The sequence below is a fragment of the Pelophylax lessonae genome (assembly GCF_965119305.1).
Source record: "Pelophylax lessonae genome assembly, chromosome: 4".
Lineage (NCBI taxonomy): Eukaryota > Metazoa > Chordata > Amphibia > Anura > Ranidae > Pelophylax > Pelophylax lessonae.
Genome location: NC_138771.1, coordinates 556364638 through 556384318, shown reverse-complemented (window position 1 = coordinate 556384318; position 19681 = coordinate 556364638). Strand labels below are relative to the sequence as shown.

At 39.8% G+C, this 19681-nt stretch overlaps 1 protein-coding gene across 1 annotated transcript in view; it reads right to left on the bottom strand.

Annotated features, from left to right (window-relative positions):
* Positions 1–19681, bottom strand: part of IDO2 (indoleamine 2,3-dioxygenase 2) — a 91025-nt gene that overhangs the window by 24065 nt on the left and 47279 nt on the right. The window contains exon 8 of the mRNA XM_082256022.1: positions 16434–16485. Coding sequence (XP_082112148.1) covers positions 16434–16485 — 52 coding nt within the window. The remainder of the gene's footprint in view (positions 1–16433; positions 16486–19681) is intronic.

The following is a 19681-nucleotide window of genomic DNA, read 5'->3' as shown; positions in this document are numbered from 1 at the left end:
AGTGCAAAATCTGGTGTAGCTTTGCATGGAAACCAATCAAATTCCAGTTTTTTTGTCAAAGCCTAATTGAACAAGCAGCAGTTAGAAGCTGATTGGCCACCATGTACAGCTGCACCCGATTTTTCCCTCTTCAGTTTTAGTAAATCAACCCCTGTGGCTGCTCTGTATGCCTCTTTTCATAGTAAAGGGCTTGGCTTAACCAAAAGCCCCCTTTATTGGCCCTTCTAAGGCTGTTGGTCATAGTTCAAAAGCCATGTGGTAAATTATGGTTTTAAAAAATTCTCCTGGGCAAATCTACACATAAATCTGCAAGGACCACACATCTGATACTTGCAGGATTTGCCCAGAACCCGCGGTAGTGGCAAACAGAAACCACATCCTTGTTTTGGAGGCATGGAGGAAAGACAGGAGACAGATTTGAGTTGAACTTGAAGTTTTAAATGCGCTATGTGGAGGGACTAAATTAGAGGAACACCCCTGGAAGAGTGAAATAAGAAGTGGAGGTTTTAAAATTGGTAAAGTGTCAACTAGAACTTATGCTTCAAGTGCTCTTTAAGTGTACAACTTGGCAGCTAAAATGTGCAGCAAGTTAACAAGACTTAAAATCTAACACTGCCACAAATTTGTAGCAAGTTATTCTTGCTATCTGGATAAATGTGAGGTTTAAGCAAGATAACAGAATCAAGTGTTGACATATAGGGGTTGATGAACTAAAACTGGAGAGTGCTAAATCTGGATTAGCTGTACATGGTAGCCAATCAACTTCTAACTTCAGCTTGTTTAATTAAGCTTTGACAAAAAAAAAACCTGGAAGCTGATTGGTTTCTATGCAGAACTGCACCAGAATTTGGCACTCTCCAGTTTTAATAAATCAACCCCATACATAGTCTGAGCTTAGGGAGCTGAGGTTATTAGAGTGTTGTCAACAATAGTATCTGCTTCATTTAGTGGAATAGAGCAAGATGCCGGGAAAAAAGAATATAAGCTCTGCTTTAACCATGTTCATTTAAATTAAATGAGAGGATAGGACTTGATAGGGAAATAATAGAATATTATTAATAGAATTGATAGGGAAATAATAGGATTAAGAAATAAGACAGAATTTGTAAACTATGAAAGAAAATGGTGGAGAAGGATCTGGGTGTTCTGGTAGATTATAAGCTTAATAATAGCATGCAATGCCAAGCTGCTGTTTCCAAAGCCAGCAAAGTCCATTCTTGTATTAACAGTGGCATGGACTCCAGAAAGAGAGATATCATTTTGCCCCTGTACAAATTATTAGTAAGACCTCATCTAGAATATGCAATTTAAGTTTAGGGCAGCAATTGACAAAAAGGATATCAGGGAACTGGAGAAAGTGCAGAGAAGGGCAACCAAATTGATAAGAGGCATGGAGGAGGATTAAGGGGGGGAGGGCGGTATGATCAACATGTATAAATACATAAGTGGTCCAAATAGTGAATTTGGTGTTGAGTTTTTCACCTTAAGGTCATCACAAAGGACAAGGGGGCACTCCTTACGTCCGTAACCGATTAACTATGTAAGTTCAGTCAAGGGAGCAAAGTTAATTAGAGAACATGCTAAGGAAAACGGTTTGGGCTGACACACAGTATTAAATCGTAAGGCCATTTTCACACTGGCACGCTGTGCTTTTGCTACAGGTAACCCATGGTTTTCATGCAGGTTAGCTGCGCTTAGACTTTAATATGGTACTGTAAAGTGCAAGTGAAAGTGCACAAAAACCCCTGCATGCTGCATCTTTGGTGTGCTTCCTGAGACTGCACCAAAACTGTGGGACATCATAGAAGTCTATGGGAAAGCAGAGCTAAAACACAATAAACCAGTTAGTTAGCTGTGCTTTGCCCAAAGCACAGCTGGACCACACTGGGGTAGTGTGAAGCCACTGTAAAGGCACTTGTGTGTTTCCTATTTTGTCAGTAAAATCTGAGTTTGCAGGAAGGGTAAATGTTAGTAGGCTATGATCAAAGAGTTAAAAATGATAATTAGATAAATCAAATTTAGTACAAAAGAGAGAATGTAAAGTCAAGACAAGAGTGTGACCATCAGAGTGGAAGCCGAAGATCACTGTGTGATGCCAGAAAATATGGGGTCAGTGGGAGACATTTGGCAACAGCAGGGTCATTGGTGTCAAGGGGAATGCTGAAATCACTCATAATGATAGTAAGGATGTCAGGCATGCATAGAAATGACCCATGAAGAGAGTAGCTGGCAAGATTTACGATATATATATAAATAGTATTTTTTTTTGGGGGGAGTAGTATGTAGAACAAAGATCTCAGACTACGAAATATTTTGTCAAGAGTTCCCTCCTTTAGCCTAGAAAACCCATATTGGTCCTAAAATGACTCAACCCTTTTCTGACATACATAATCCCACCAGTATCATATTGTATCCTGTAGAATTGGGAATGTAGGCATGATATAGAGCGATGACGATAGCCATGACTGTTACAGATAATATCTAACTTGAGATGTTTGCTCCAGGGAACAAACAAATAATGGAGATTGAAGCTGTGCTTTCGGTATTCTGGAAATATATTATTGCATTTTAAAAAGGAATGAAGAACTAAAACCAAACATCAGTCTCCAATTACAGACAGCACAAATCGAGTCTGGGAATTAAAACAATCACAATCTTAAAACTGCTACAACTTCACATTAAAATTTTATCTAAACCTTAGAACAGCAGTGGTGGCTGCATTCGTTTTTTTTTTTTTTTCTTTCAGGCTAAGAACATTTTCAGCAAGTACAGAAAATACAGGTTTATCTTGCCAACAATTGGTATCCTTGTTACTTTCCGAGAGTTAAACTAAAAACAGAAACATCTTATCCTCTTGTGTAAACTCCATCCAACATGTAATGGAGATGAACAAAAGCAGAGATATTTGAAGTCTGTCCTTTGCGACAACCATGGCTCCTTCCATAGATACAGTGGAATGGGAATAGCCCCCCAGGGACAACAGCTGTGTTGTTTACAGGACCACCATGCAAAAATAAAAGAGAAAACAAAGCTAATGCTGCCACCTTATTCAAGGACTAGTAAGATGCAAAACTATTCATTTTTTTGTTTTTGGGTTTATGTAGAACTTTAAAGCCTCTAAAAACACTCTTTGTTCTGTAAAGAGCCTAAAATGATCCTAATATATGTCTAAACCACTTCCCGACCGTAGGACGTCCTTAGGTTGAAGCGGTTATACCGGAATGATGCCTGCAGCTATAGGTATTATCCGGTACCTTTTTTTCAGCCAGCGATTCCTTTTTTTGCAAAAGCCATCCCAGCGGCTTATTAGCCGATGGATTGCTTTTACAGGCAGCAGGAAGGGACACCCCCCTCCCCCTGGCACCTCTCCCATGTGATCAATGAGCCAGGTATACGATCTGTCATGACATGTGATGTCATGACGTCACTTCCGGTTCTAGCAGATTTAAACACTGCCATTTTTTTGAAAAACAGAGATCATTAAGTTTTTTTGTTTTCATGCTTTCCAGGGTGGAGGAGAGATTTGGGGTCTTGCAGACCCTGAATGTCTTCATAAAGAGGACCTGCCATGCCCTATTTCTATCACAAGAGATGTGTACATTTCTTGTGATAGGATTAAAAGTAATATAAAAGATATTAGTTTGGCGTCATTCCACAAGTGTGCACAATTTTAAAGCGTGACATGTTAGTTATCTTTTTACTTGGCGTAACATAATGTTTTAGATTTTATCAAAAAATTGGGTTATATATTGTGTTTTTTTGCATTAAAATTCATTAAAGTGTATTTTCTCCAAAATAATTGTTTGAAAAATCGCTGCGCAAATATCATGCGACATAAAAAATTGCAACACCCACCATTTTATTCTCTAGAGCCTCTGCTTAAAAATGTATATAATGTTTGAGGGTTTAGAGTAATTATCTAGCAAAAAAATGATTTTATATGTAGGAGAGAAATGCCAGAATTGGCCCGGTAGAGAAGTAGTTGAAGCACATTGGTCTTAAAATCTCTGTTTGTAAACTGGCAGTGCGTTTTTGGAGATACAAAAAGTGGTAAATATGGAAGACAAGTGAAGGAGAAAAAACAAACAATGTATGTAAAAGTGTGAATCATACATGATGAACCATATCATTAAATGGTTGAATGAAAGTACTACAGATGTAAAAAAACACGTCGCATAAGTTAACTTTGTTTCAGTTATAGGTATTCCATATTTTTAAAGCTCACCTCCAGACAAAATGTAATCGTCTTAAAGTGGAGTTCTGGCCACAAAATCGACATAGTCGATTTTGGGCCATCCGCTTGCTCTAGCTCACCTGAAAAAGAAATGGGTAGTTTGTATTTTTTATTTTTTTTTACTTACCTTGTAATTGCAAGAAAATACTCTCCTCTCTTCCACTTCCTTCCTCGGCCGCACGGCCCACGTCGTCACTTCCGCTTTGCAATGATTCCTGGGAGCTGAACGTCATCGCTCCCAGGAATCAATGCGCCTGCATCAGCCCCGACATCAGTTCCGGCGCAGGCGCGTCATACCTTGCTAAACAGCTACTGGGCATGCCCAGAAGCTGTGCAGGGATGACGCTGCAGATCCGGTAGTGATGGCGGGGCCGGCGCAGTGCATCGAACCAGTGCATGGGACCGAAGAGGACGAAAAAGGACGCGGAAGAGGATCGCGCTGGCTTCAAGCTGCCCACACCTGAGATGGCAGCGCTGGAGAAGAAATTTTAAAAGTAAGTATTTCTTCTAAAAGGTAAGTGCGAACCGGGACAGATCAGAGGCTAGCCATTGTGGAATGCACTAGCCCTGACTGTCCCGGGGGTATGTTCATTGAAAAAAATTTTTTTGTGGCCCGGAACTCTGCTTTAATGTTGCAGTAAATGTCTAACTTTAACACTATGCTGTTGCAGATCTCTTGCTTCCTTCTTTAGTAGTCTTCATTTAAAAATGAGCCTTCAGAGAATATTATCTTCATACTTCCAGTTGAGGAGGCCAGTCACCAGTTCCTTCTCTATGGGCAGCAAGGTGACTGGTCTTCACAACATTCCTTTGTACTTTCAGCTCAGACAGCGCTGACATAATAACATCAGCGCTGCCCAAATAGTAGGCATGTTTATTAAAATTAACATTACTTCTTCTAAACTGGTTGACCCCACTGCTGGCCCCAGTTCCTCCCTCAGCTTAGTGTCCATCTTCACAACTTTCCCTGTCACGGCCCATTGTTCTTCACCTTCAAGAGCATGCCCTGTGAGTGTCTGAAGGCTCGTATGGAAATGTTCTGTAGCTCTCACCACATTCCCAACGATGTGACAAAGAGCATTGTACAGATCTCTCCTCTGGGAAGCCTGAACATGAAAGAATATTGACTGATGTCACTAACCGATAAAAACAGCTTTAGGGACCATTCACACCAGTCTTGTCTGCTGTGGTGCATTAATACTCCTTGGTTTGCACATTAACATGGATTGTGTTAGGGCAGCCTATTCCTTAGAATGGGCTTCCCAACACACCACAATGCGTGGAAAATTGTGTACCTTGAGATATAGTTCATTGATCCCTCCTTGCTCCTGCTGGCTCCTGCTGGCTCGTCACACAATAAAACAGTCTAGGGGTGTTGGTTTTTTGATGTTCCTTTGGAACCGGGATAGGAGAAGGTAATAGTGGGATACTCCAGTTTGAACTATTCACATTGGTTGAGGACTTCTATATTTAAGCCTTCTAGGTTAATTGGAAACAGCTAGGCTGCTTAATCCACACTGCCACAAGTGTAGAAAGGGTTAAGTCTCTTGCTCTTTAATTGATAGCAAGAGGACTTAGTGGATGATATCTTATCTTTAGGACACTCTCACTAGCATCCCCTTTCAACTGACACCTGTCCACTGACTATCCTAGGAGCAGAGGTGGCCCCCCTCAGGTTAGGCCCCTTGACACGATATTCTTTACTCACTGTACTGCAGAGACAGATCCTCCAGTGTCTCCCCTCTCAGTCAGCTCCTCTGGACCTCCAGGTTCAGTTCCTCGATGCTACTCTCCAGGCCCTCAGGATGACCCCCTGAGGTCGCATGGCACCTCTCTACAAAGGAGGAGGCAGCCGTTCCCATCCCTCTGGGACTCTGTTATCCAGAAGAAAGACCTCAAGCACATGTGCTCCTGGCTTTTATACAGTATCCCAGCATGCACTGAGGCACTTTTTCTCTGCCAAATCACCAGGGCTGTATCAAAAGCCTGTGTACCTATTTTTTAGGTTTCTTCTCACTTTCCAATATGCCTCCCTATTGGACCAGTGTGAAACACTCTCCAGACAGAACAAGTTGCATCCTGAGCACAATGAGCAGACCTTAGTAACAGATCCTGCTATCTGGTAAGCAGAGAAGAATATAGATTTACCCGCAGACCTTCTGGAAAGCAGACAGAGCTAAAAACTATACTTTCTCACTAGCACCTACCTAGGAGGGTGCTACACAAGCTTAACAATCTTGGTTGAATAGAATAAGGAGGAAACAATGTTACACTAAAGTTTTTCAACAGTACATATTTTGGAAATGGTCTTCATATACCAATGGTAATTCAATTATTATAAAACCGCTCTTAAATCCCTTTTTTGTACAAGGCTATTCTTATTTACCAAGCCAGTCAGTGGTAAAGGATGTTGGACAGACGTCGTCAAGAATATGTATGTTTCTGGTAGACACAGACTTGTATAAAGTACTCAAAATTTCTACTTGAGTAAAAGTACAAGTGCTCGATCAAAAAATTACTTGAGTAGAAGTGGAAGTGCTCGCAGAAAAAGTTACTTAAGTAGAAGTACTAAAGTATTCAACATTTTTTTTACTTAAGTATAGCAAGTAGTTTTTTCAAAAAATTTGCTACTTAAGTACTAAAAGTAAAAAGTACCAGTAGTTTTGAAAAAAAAATTCTACTCAAGTACTGAAAGTAGAAGTACAAGTACTATGTTATGTAGTTATTAAAGAAAGAAGTCAAAAGTATGAACATCATATTGTTTTTATTATTTCAAATGATTTATTCAAATGATTAACCTGTGTTTGTTAGTAGTTTCTTGATGCACTTTAAGCGCTGTAGCACCATTTATTTGTTTGTTTCATATTTTCTTTTTATTGGAAAGATTTGGTATAGCAGCTTTTATTATACACAGCCTTTATTTTCGTATGCGCTGATTTACAAATGACATTATACACATTTTTTTGAGCTTTATGCAACCTGCCATCTACTGTTCTGGCAGTGGTAATTTTTTTAAAAGTAACGAGTAACTATGCAGCACAAAAAAAAAATACTTGAGTAGAAGTATCGAAATCATCGAAAAAATGTAGTGAAGTAAAAGTAGAAGTAGGAGAAAAAAATTCTACTCTAGGAAAGTACAGATACCGCATTTCGGTACTTAAGTACAATACTTAAGTAGTTCTACTTCGTTACTATACATCTCTGGGTAGACAGTAATATTGGAATGCAATATTAAGTAAGCCATCTCTGGGAACTATCAAATGACAAGACTGCAAGAATTGGTCTTATCTTTAATGTTGGGAACTTCAATGCTGCAATGATCCCCAGAGATTAAAGGGTTACAGGTCTATGTGACTTTCGTGATGAATGCAGTTACATTCTATTCAAGTCCAACATGGAACATTATGATGCTCGTTTGTACGACTTAACTTGAGGCACAATCCTCACACAACTTCAGATAGGCACATGTGCATCAAACTATTTTAGAAATAAACCTAAAATGACATGATCTCCTTAAATGGGTTTTCTACTTTAAACCTATGCTAGAGACTATATACTGTATAGCTACAATGCACTAAAGTCTTGGGACCAGGAGCTATGAACTCAAAGGTCTGAAGCAGTGCTTTACTTTAAATTCAAACTGGGAAACCCCTTTAAATTAAAGTGATACTGGGGAAGGGGAGGGGAGTGATAAAACTAATAGCAATTTTTATCTTAATGATGTGAGGACAATAAGGTAAAAAAAAGCGAAGCCTTTGGAACTTACTTTAAAGAGGTTGTAAACTCATTTAACATTTTTTTTTTCTTTACATCCTGAAAGAGAAACACATAATGAGCTATTATGCATCGCATACTAGCTCATTATGAAATACTTACCTTAGAACGAGCCCCCGCCGTTCCACCGCTTACCTGTGTGACGGACGACATGTTCGGTCGCCCGTCTTCCGGGATCGCGGCATCCAGCCATCTGATTGGCCGGACCCGCGATTATGTCACTCCCACGCATGCGCGCGGGAGCCAACGGTCACATCTCGGGGCTCTGAAGGAACGGCACCAGCGGCTGTTCCTTCAAAGCGCATGCGCCAGTGATGTCATTGGCTGCATGTAAGGTAAATGTCTCCTAAACGGTACATGTTTAGGAGATATTTACAGTACCTATAGGTAAGCCTTATCATAGGCTTACCTATAGGTACAACTTGGAGAGGAGGGTTTACTTCCTCTTTAAACAGATTTTTATAAAATATGAAACCTTAGGACAGGAATTTAAAACTCATTTAAAATATGGGAAAGAGATATGCTTGGTCATTTAAATTTTTTCTAAAATTAGAATGCATTCTTTTGTGCAGTTTTCTAGCAAACAACTAAATATTTGCATTGGGAACCTGTACGACTCTATCTGCCCATGGAATGCTTTGTCCATGAGTAATTGTAATCTGGAATTATCCCTCAATTAACAAGGAAGTGGACAAATTCCATTTATAGAACTGCTCTAAAGCCGATCTCAGTAGCATGCATTTTTTTTAGAGTTCAATACTCAGGCTGGATCGCAGCCAGCAGTTCTAAGAAAGAGTTGGTGATACCGTAAATTATGGATTTCATAATCATTTTTCTTGAAAAGATCAAAAACTGTCAGCTTTCATTCCAAAAAAGCTCATCCATTACCTTTTTTGAAATGTATACCTATATAGCTCAGACAATCATTATTTGTCATTATGATCACTATTTTTAAGCGTATGTAAACCCCAACAATATTATTAGATGTATGTTCTTGAGTATGGATATTCTTTTTAGCAATTAGATGTGAAAAAACTAAAAATAGCAATCACATGGCTGAAATCAACAATTACAGTATCACATACCATATACACTGCATTACCAAAAGTATTGGAACGCCTGTCTTTACAAGTACATGAACTTTAATGGCATCCTAGTATTAGCATGTAGGGTTATATATTGAGTTACCCAACCCTTAGCAGCTATAACAGCTTTAACTCTTCTGGGAAGGCTGTCCACAAGGTTTAGGAGCGTGTCTTTGGGAGTGTTTGACCATTCTTGCAGAAGCGCATTCGTGAGGTCAAGCACTGATGTGGATGAGAAGGCCTGGCTAGCAGTCTCTGCTCTAATTCATCCAAAAGGTCTTCTATCTGGTTGAGGTCAGGACTCTGTGCAGGCCAGTCAAGTTCCTCCACGTCTTTATGGACCTTGCTTTGTGCACTGATCCAAATCATTTGGTGGAGGGGGGACCATGGTGTGGGTTTGTTAATCAGGGGTTGGGCTTGGCTTGGTTTGGTTTAGGTATGGCCCCTTCCTGTTCCAACATGACTGCCCACCAGTGCACAAAGTAAGGTTCATTAAAGTTTATGTGCTTGTAAAGGCAGGCGTCCCAATACCTTTGGTAATATAGTGTATATTTTAGCTTCTAATTTAGCCCATTGTCATCTCTCACCTCAACTATTGCAACTCCCTTCTTTTTTGCCTTCCTCCATGCAGGCTATTCCATTTCAGTCTATTATCAATTCTGCTGCAAGACTCCTCTAATTGCCAGCCCTCTCTGCCAATCCCTCCACTAGCTTTCCCTCACCTAAAACAAAAAAAATAGTAATATTAACTACAACATACAAAGCCAACCACAACTCTGCCCCAAGCTATATCACTAACCTTGTCTCACCATGCTCTTTTCTCCTACCTTCTTCCAAGTCCACCTGCTGTCTAGCCCCCTCGTCATCTTCTCCCATGCTCAACTCCAGGATTTCTCCAGAGCCTCTCCTTTCTCTCCCACTGGAACTCTGTAGCCCAGTGCCTCCGGCTATCTCCTACACCAGGCATGACTAAATGGCGGCCCGCGGTCCGGGTCTGCCCCCATCACTCTCCCACCCGGACAGCAGCGGTCGCGCCATTTAGGAGCCTGTTCTTCTTCCAACTGTCATGCTTTCTTCCCAGAGCCAAAAGCGGGATGCGGGACAGTTCTGGAAGTAGGGCGGGAGCTGCCCGAGGTAAACAAGCCAGTGATTGGTTGCTGAGATGAAGGGCAGTCAAAGCAACAAATCACCAGCTTGCAGCTTCCGTCTTCCATTCAGACCTGCTGTGGGGGAGCTGAGTACTGTAATTGGTGGGCTGGGGAGAGTAATGTAGGAGAGCTGGGTACTGTAATGGGGGGGGGGGGGTTGAAGACAGTAATAGGGGGCTGGGTACTGTAATGGAAGAGGCCGAGGACAGTAATGTGGGGGTAGAGGACAGTAGTTGGGAGGGGCTAATTACTGTAATTGGGGACTGAGGACTGTAATGTGGGGGGCTGAAGACAATAATGTAGGGGAGCTGGGGACTGTAATGGGGGCTGTGGACTGTAATGGGGGGATGAGGACAATGTGGGTGATATGAGTACTGTAATGGGAAGGGGGGCTGAGAAGAGTGTTGATGTCAAGGGGGTATGAGAACACAACTGTTAAGGGGGATCTTGATGCAAAGAGATAGGAACTGTGATGTGCAGTGGAAGCTGTGGAACTGATGTAAGGATAGGATTGTGATACGGGGCTCAGTCCAGACCTGTGCATGTGCATTTGTTTGCGTATGTCACAGGTAGTTCAGCCCATTTTTTTAAATGGGCTGCACTACCCATGAGAAACATGGGGAAACAAGTCCCTGGCCTCTTTTTTAAATTGCACAGCACCAAGCTGCATGGTGTTGCAGGACCATGCAGTTTGGAGCACACATGTGCTAAAGTGTGGTGTGTTCCTCTGCAATTTCACCTGCGTTCCCCAGCTGCAGAGATGGGAACGCCTAGGAGAGGGTGCTGTAATGTAAAGGATCTGAGTCAAAGGACAAACATGTGATTCAGACCTACGCTGGAAAAAGATTTTACTAAGTGAACCTCCATGAACTTTAATTCAGTACCCCTGTCCTATACGATCAGCCTTCAGGCAAACCTTATAAAACTCATCACTTGGGAATAGGAAAATCTATCCCAACTCTACCTATAAAACTGGACTTTTAGGTTAGATTGTAAGCTCTCACAAGCTGGGTCCTCTGAATCCTTCTGTATTATTGAATTCTATTTGTATAGTCTATATTAATTTTGTAAAGCGCACAAACTGTTGGCACTATATAGATTCTATATAACAATAACAAAACCAAAAACAACAGCAGAGCCAAATGAAATGTATAAAGAGGATCTGAGAGAAAAGTGTATATGTGGTCCACAGCAAATAAAATTCCAACTGTTATTTTCTTATATAGTAGCTGTCTGAAAAACGTGAGGAAGGATATGGTTTTATTGATGAGGAAAGTGGAAAAATAGCACAGGATCCATTGGGTTATTTCACTGGTATTGCAATCTTAAGGAATTTATGCTGATGATGTAAATGATCTGGTTCCTGGATAGGCAGCTTCTACACCCCAGAAGATTTCCATGGCCTCCTTGGCTTGTAGTGTAACCTACCAAAAATTAAAATTGAAGTGCCGCCTTGCTGTCAAGAGGTCCAAATACAACTTTATTGCAGTAAAGTTCAGGGGGACAATCCAAAAAATCTCCAATGGGTTTTCGGGGTCGAACAGCACCTACTTCATCAGGGATTGATTGGCAACAATGTGAATAGACTAAAAGCGAACTGGACCTTTAGGAATTTTTTTCCAGTGTAATTTCAAGCAACTGGTTTGGCATAGGTATATTGGAAGAAAATCTCTTAGCAGTGGTGTATCAGTTCAATTTTATTTTGTTACATGGTTTTAAAGATTTTTGGCTTTAAATATTTAATACATTTTTACGTCTATGCAAATAGGTATTTTCAAAAGAAGAAAAAGGCTTATATATGACTACCATATTTACATGAGAAAAACCTCCAGCTTTGTGCTGAAGAGGCCCTTAAGGCTTGAACATAGTGTACCAGGGTAAGTGTTGGAAATCAGTAAAAGTCATGTGATGCTCTAAGGAATCTCATGATTGGGACATTTCTCACAATTTGTTCCTCTTAAAAAGGTAACATTTTTCATGGGCTACTTACTGGGGTCTCCCTACTTCCCCTTGTCCAGACTGATCATGTAGCAAGCAATGATGTCTGGATGGAGTTAGCCAAAACTATTACCAGCCAGGAGAAGATCTGTTGGTTAGAAGACTAGTGTAAATAAAATTATTAATTATGCTCAGGATTACTAAAAAGCTGTAAGATTTGCAATCCGCTGGCCTTTGTAAGTTTTATACCAATGCATTTTTAAATGAAACTCTAGTGTTATCCTGACTAATGATCATGTAATTGACCTACACCCCTCTACCAAACCGAACAGATAAAGGGGCCCTCTGTAAAGGCCCCCGTTAAAAAGCCATACGTCACCACTAATGATAAGCCAGATGCCAGCACTTCATTGTAACGTATTGATTTTAAAATTTGTTTCAAAAGCAGATGTTTACCAAATTATTATACTCTCATATATTCTTTAAAAGTTCTAAAGCCATTTCCATTCTTTTCCATGCTATGGTTTTCGATAAAAGAATACTTGGTGATTATGAAGGTGCTTTTTTTGTTGACACCTCCTGTTAATGGGTGATTCTGCTGTGGCTATCTCCCAGTCACTTTTCTACATTACCACTCTGTCATATGCATATGCATGTTCTGCCATTATGAAGCCTGCAATGAGCAACAACATGCAGCTGCCATTGGAGCATGTGCATATAGACAAGGAATTACGAGTTACTACAAGCTGCTGGAGTTGATACAGCCCCAGGGCCATTTTAAGCTTTTTTTCTCTATTAGGATAGCTACCTTGTGCACAGACATCAGTACAGTACTGGCACAACTAGAAACATGTCGAAATACACAACTATTACTCTGCTAACACAGCCAGAATCATGCCTACCAATACAAGAGACACTGTACTAACATGTCCACAGAGACACAGTGAAGTACCCTACAAAACCATAAATAGGTTTGCAGAAACAAAACTGGTGCTGTACTAACATCAGCCAGAAACATCTCTATAGGAAACATTCAGTACCAAACTGATACAACCAAGAGCCCATGGGGAAGTTGCCAAACTGCTGTTCATCCTCTTGGTCTCTCCTTTCCAGTGTCCCAGTCTCCCTGGCACTCAGCTCCTTGCTTTTTTCAGCCTTTGCCTGCTTGCTTGGTGCAGTCATCATAAGGGAGAGTGGGAGAACAACATGTGGCACAAGGCCAGGCTGCCTCAATGAAGTGAAAAGAGGCTCCCCCCAGCACACATATGAAAACACTGATCCTGGGGTAGTTGCCCCTCCTGCATCCCAGCCCCAGTTTTAACTAATTAAGAATAGAGTATATATAGTATGGTGGTAGATGAAATCCCATTTAGCACCTAGGCTGCAAAATACCATGTTCCACATATGCTGCACAAGTACCAAAGTTGCAGCATCTTGCATTGTTGCAGCATCGGTGGCATATGGATTTTGCACCATACCCTATGCTGCAATAATTAACGTGCCACCTATGCTTCGTAAAAACATATGTCATCTATGATATTATTTATTAAAAGTTAAAAAATTTTATATGAATAAAATGCACAAACAAACATTTAGGAGTGGTGGAAAGAGATATTTGTCTTCTTAACAGTAGTTAGTAGGAGCCTAGAAAACCAGGCAGCAGGCAAAGCAACAAAGTTTGAAGTGCCCTGGGTGGAAAAACAGCTTTGAGCAAAACTGTAAAAACAATATTTTCAAAAAGTAAAAAACATGGCAATTGTTTGCTTTTGCAAACTAAAAATAGTTTACATCTACTTTAAACATCAGGAAGACTTTAAATATTAACAATGTTTCCTTCGGAAACTGACCAAATTGGTCTTGCCAGTTAACAGTACGAAAAATATTTTATAGTATACTTCCCAGTCTCTGGCCAGGCAGTAAATAAAACAAAGTGCTGTGTGAAAGGAGCGTGAGACAAATTTCCCCAGCCCCATCACTCATTAGATTATATTATAATGGGAAGTATTGCTGTTACATTTCTCCTACTACTGATTTAGAGGGGAAACAATAGCATGATGTTTAAGTAAGATTGCAGTTAATACCTTTTTGCAAAAAAACTTTAAAATCTTATGGATAAGAATGCCGTGGGGACATTGAAACTGTTCTGTACCTTTGATGTTAGTTAACTTACAGTAAAAAGGAGACTAAAGCTGGCCAAACATATAGGGGTTTATTTATAAAGCCGAGATTGTGATTTTCACAAACATTCTCTGATGGAATTCTAGTTACTCCCATTAAAATCACATAGACCTGGGCAATTCTCTACCAGAGAATGTGGATGATTTTTTCATTCATTCTCCAGGTAGTAGGTCTGCCGGATATAGGTGTGAATGTAAATTTGGGCCATGCCTGGACATACATTGCATTGTAAGCATTTAATGATAAACGCAGGAGATACAGCCTAAAAAAAACACACACATTTCTAACACATATCTCCTACCTACTGCTCCTCTGAGCCTGCCTCTGCCACTTTCCCTGCAACCCCCTCCCCCTGCTACTACCAGCAATTTCTGGCTCTTAAAATGCCATTCACAGGTGACTTTATTCACATGCTTTGGAGATGCCCCAAACTGGTACGATACTGGCAATTCGTAGTATCCACTATTAATCGTGTATACCAAGTTCAACTTCAGTTGGATCCGCTGGTGTGCTTGCTGGGCGGCCTGGATGAGACGCTATACCTCCCACATGTTCTTGTTGCCCTCCTTCGACTTCTCTACTTAGCTAAAAAACTGATTGCTAGAGTGTGGATATCTTCCGGGCCTCCTGCGGGTGCCCAATGGATCCAATCTGTCAACTCTATTCTGATACGTGAAAAACACACCTATTATCATAGAAAAGCTCCTCTTAAGTTTGAGAAAATCTGGGGCCCCTGGCTGTCTTCTCCGGAGGTGGCTCCGCCTCAACTTGTTCTTAATCGCTTGCTTATGTAGATATTGGTATGTTTTTGGCAGCTGGTATGTTCCTGACAACACGTGTTTAGTTGTTTTTCCTGTTTTTTTTTTATTTTTCCCCCTCCCCCTCCCCCTCCCCCCTTAAAATTTTTTTTCTTTCCTTATGTTCTGTTTTCTTTTAGGGATGCTCATGGGGCAACAACGAGGTTCCTGTGCTTTCACTAAAGTGCAATTTGCACTGATTAACATTGTATTTTGGTATCCTCTGTGATTATGTATGCTGTCTGTGTATTTCTTGTACAATGTTTTATTGTCCTGTGCCATTCCTAAATAAAGTTATTTTTCTGATTAAAAAAAAAAAAATGCCATTCAATTACTTTTAATTCAGCAACTCCTGTGCAAAATGACACTTACAGAAAGTCTGCAATCTGTCATTCACTAATACAGTGTAATAATGGTAATACAGTAGTTACTATATCATTTATATGTAAATCACAGGTGTGAGCTTTAATCTGCATCAGTTAAAGAAATCTTATATGTAAACAAAAATTTCAAATAAAATGCATTCCTATTTAACCCCATATTAACTCCTATTTAAATATAATCAGCTCTAACTAACTTCTTCCCTTAGCTATTTTCCCTTTATTTATTTTTTACCATTAATATTCACATTTTTTTGTCTTTTTTTGGGTGGCGGGTGGGGGGGGGGGGGGTTCAGTGATACATAAATAAGTGCAAGACTGTAAAATAAATGCCCTTTTTCCATTTGCAAAAAGCGGTTATGCTTAGTACCAGATACATAATTTTGGTGTCATTTAATGTCATGAGCCAAATTATAGTACAATGTATATGTTTTATGTACAGTAAAACCACTTATTTTTTTTAATTGAATATTGGCCAAAGTAGAAAAAAATAACTTTTTTTCCATTGTTTGCTTTTTTGTCTATAGTTTATATAGAATATAAAATGTTTGCATGACACCAAAAAAGCATAGTTTGTCCCCTTAAAAAGCAGAGATTTCTTTGTTATCTTAAGTAATTACAAAGTTATCCCCAAATAAACAGGCCCAGAGTGGAAATGTAAAAATGCTCTGGTCCATAAAGATACAGGATCTGAAGTAGTTAAATATGTTCTGATGCTATGATGAGCAATTTGAGATGCCTCGGATCAGAAAAAATAAAAAATGAACCATACACTGGGCAAAATTTGTTTTAGGTTTGCAGATACTTCTAATTTCTACATTTATCTTTAGCACATTTTCTCAAATAAATTCAGTCATGTACGGAGATTCTGTTTATGGAATTTATGAAGTGAAACTTACCCAGACAGGAATACGCGTATTGTATTGTAAAACACGTCTGAATCCACGTAATCTATAGGAGCACAAATTACAAAAGAGTGACTAACGGATAGAACATAGGGAAACCGCACCAAAGAAGCAGCAAGCAGGACATTTTCTTATACAACATAAGAAAGTGTAGAGATGGAAAATGACCTTTGGGGGAGGCGAATGGTATAGGCAGCAGAATGATGGGTTTCCCAGAGCAGCATGTTACAGTCTCCTTTTCCTGCTACTAGCATAAAAAGGGGAAATCTGGTTGAAATGGGCAACAGACTCAGCTTTTCTTTCAGAGACTCCTATATGACACTAGGCAGTCTCAAATTTAAAAAAGCTTAAGGTTTTGGCTGAAGTTCTACTTAGCCTATTTACAGTTAAGTCACCAATATCGCATTGCTATAAAAGCATGCCACAGTTTTAAATGATTCAGTATGTTGAAGACTTTCCCATTTCCCAAAGGAAAAAGCAAAGCAGCCACACACTGCTAAAATAAAGCCTTGATTACCTGTAGGTCTCTGGTACATGGCTGTTTGTATTCCCATGGTGCATTCAAAGTGAAGATGGCTTTCATTTAGCCTGGTACCCAAATTTGGGGAGATAGCAAGGGTTTATGCTTTGAGTGGATATCTGCATGAGTTTTCCAATTGCCATTTTGACTTTTAAAGGTGCGCAGAGACAAAGATGATCTTTGAGCAAAATCATTCTATTACTACATCTATCAATGCTATGAAAGGCATTGCTAACGTGTTGATTGGAAATCCATAGGACCTATAATGAAATTTGCTTATGGGAATTATCACATAATTAAACTCTTCCGCATAATAGTCCATGGCTGGCTGTGCTGTCCAAGCTCTGAAGACGTCACTGGATGTGACGAAACGCGTCAGAATGGACCGCACACACGTCATCACGTCGTACTGAGTGGAGCGCAAGCCGGAAGTAGCTTTGTCTCACCGCGAGGAGGACAAGCAGCCCGCACCGCTAGACCACCAGGGATGTGATACGATCCTTTTTAAACTACTTTACCCACTTTATGGGAAATAAAGATTTATCCTATTGAATTGCGCTATTTGGAGCCTTCTTTCTTCTCATTACAAATACCTTGGACGGAATCACCTGCTATTGGAGACCATCCTAAAGAGGTTACCCATTGAGCCCAGGGGGCTTTTCAAGCCTGATAGGTTCTAATACCGTACGGTATATAGAACCCACTACGTCTGGTAAGTGATCCAGCCCTTTCATTCAGCAAGAATTTGATGTCACAGTTTTTTCTGATCAAGCATGTGCACCTTTGAATTGAATACTCACCATTTTTATTATCAAGGACTATTTATTAACTTTGGAACACAGAAATATTATTTTTAAATGTTCACAATTTTTGAACTATATATTTATTAAGGACACTTTATTCTCTCAACCTTTTATATTATATGTTTTTGAGCACAAGTCACTTATATTATATATTTTTGTTGATATTTTTATATGCAGATACACTCTATGGAACTATTTATTGTAGCAATATTATTAGCAAAGTAATATCTACTATTTTTTAACACTATTGATTTTTATATCACTCTATAATTGCACAATTTTTATATTTGCTCATAGCAATTTTAGAATTTATGTGCTGGTATCATACCCAATATTTAAAATCGGGCAAACCTATACAGGTATTCATAGCCATAAGCAAGAGCTGTACTTTGGTCTTAAATAAGACCTTAGATACTTCACCTACTACCTTTTATACAGCAGCTGCTAATCATTGATTTTAGGCCTTTTTCTAAATTAATATCCACCTACATTTATACATATTACCTTATTATTTATAGTGCTCTTCCATTGGCGCGAGGAATATACTTTTGTATATACATATTTTATAATTAAACTGTTGCTTCTAGCTTTTAGGCTAAACTAAACTCTCTTAACCACTTTAAAACCGGAAGATTTTCCCCCTTAATAAACCAGGCCCTATTTTGTGATTCGGCACTGCGTTACTTTAACAGACAATTGCGAGGTCGTGCAACGTTGTACCCAAATAAAATTGACGTCCTTTTTTTCTCACAAATAGAGCTTTCTTTTGGTGGTATTTGATCACCTGTGCGATTTTTATTTTTTGCACTATAAACAAAAAAAAGCGACAATTTTGAAAAAAAAAATCAATATTTTTCACATTCTGCTGAATGACATTCTCAAAAAAAAAATTAAAAAAAGCAAAATTTTTTAACATTTTAGGCAAATTTTTTTTTGCTACATACTTTTGGTAAAAAAATAGCAATAAGCGTATTTTGATTGGTTTGCGCAAAAGTTATTGCGTCTACTACCTACGGCAAAGATTTATGTCATTTTTATTGTTTTTTTTTTTTACTAGTAATGGCGGCGATCTGCGATTTTTAGCGGGACTGCGACATAGCGGCGGACAGATCGGACCCCTAACTGACATTGACACTTTTGGGGGGACCAGTGACATTACTACATTAATCAGTGCTAAAAATATGCGCTGTTACTATAATAATGCCATTGGCAGGGGAGGGGTTAACAGTATAGGTGATCAAGGGGTTAAATGTGAGCCTAGGGGAGTGATTCTAACTGTGGGGGGGCGTGGCTTCTGAAATGACCATAGAGACATGTGATCCTATATAGAAGGATCACATGAGCTATGTGATCATTCCAGGGAGAAGGACGGTCGGCTGTGTTTACAACAGCCGACCATCCTTCTCTCTCTGTGGGTAATGATCGAAAGTGTCAGGCAGCAATCGGAGCTGCCTGACACATGCATCGGCTTCCCCGCTGACGAGCGGGGGCGGGAGCGCGCCGCCAGCTCGTCCCCTAGCTGTAGGCGTGCGACTGACTGACGGTTCGCGCAGGAGGGCCGCCCTGCCGCAGTAAATCTGCAGCGGGCGGTCCGGAAGCAGTTAATCAACATTCAATATGTTTAATCGGTATGCTACCATCCTTCATAAATAGATAAGTATATTATATTTTATTGGTTTAAAACTGAATTTCTTCATTTGCTTCCTAGTTTCTGGCCTAGGCCATAATGATGTCAAACATCTGAGGAGCCTATATGGTCATTTTTTCTGAGATAAGTACACCCTCCTCTGTGCATGTCTGAGCTATGGGCAGATGAATTCCGGGAAGTAGACGCCACAAGAGTCATCTGATTTTCAAAGTGATTTCTGAACAAATTAAAGCATGGAGACATGGAAGGATGGGTGAGTTTACTTTAAAAT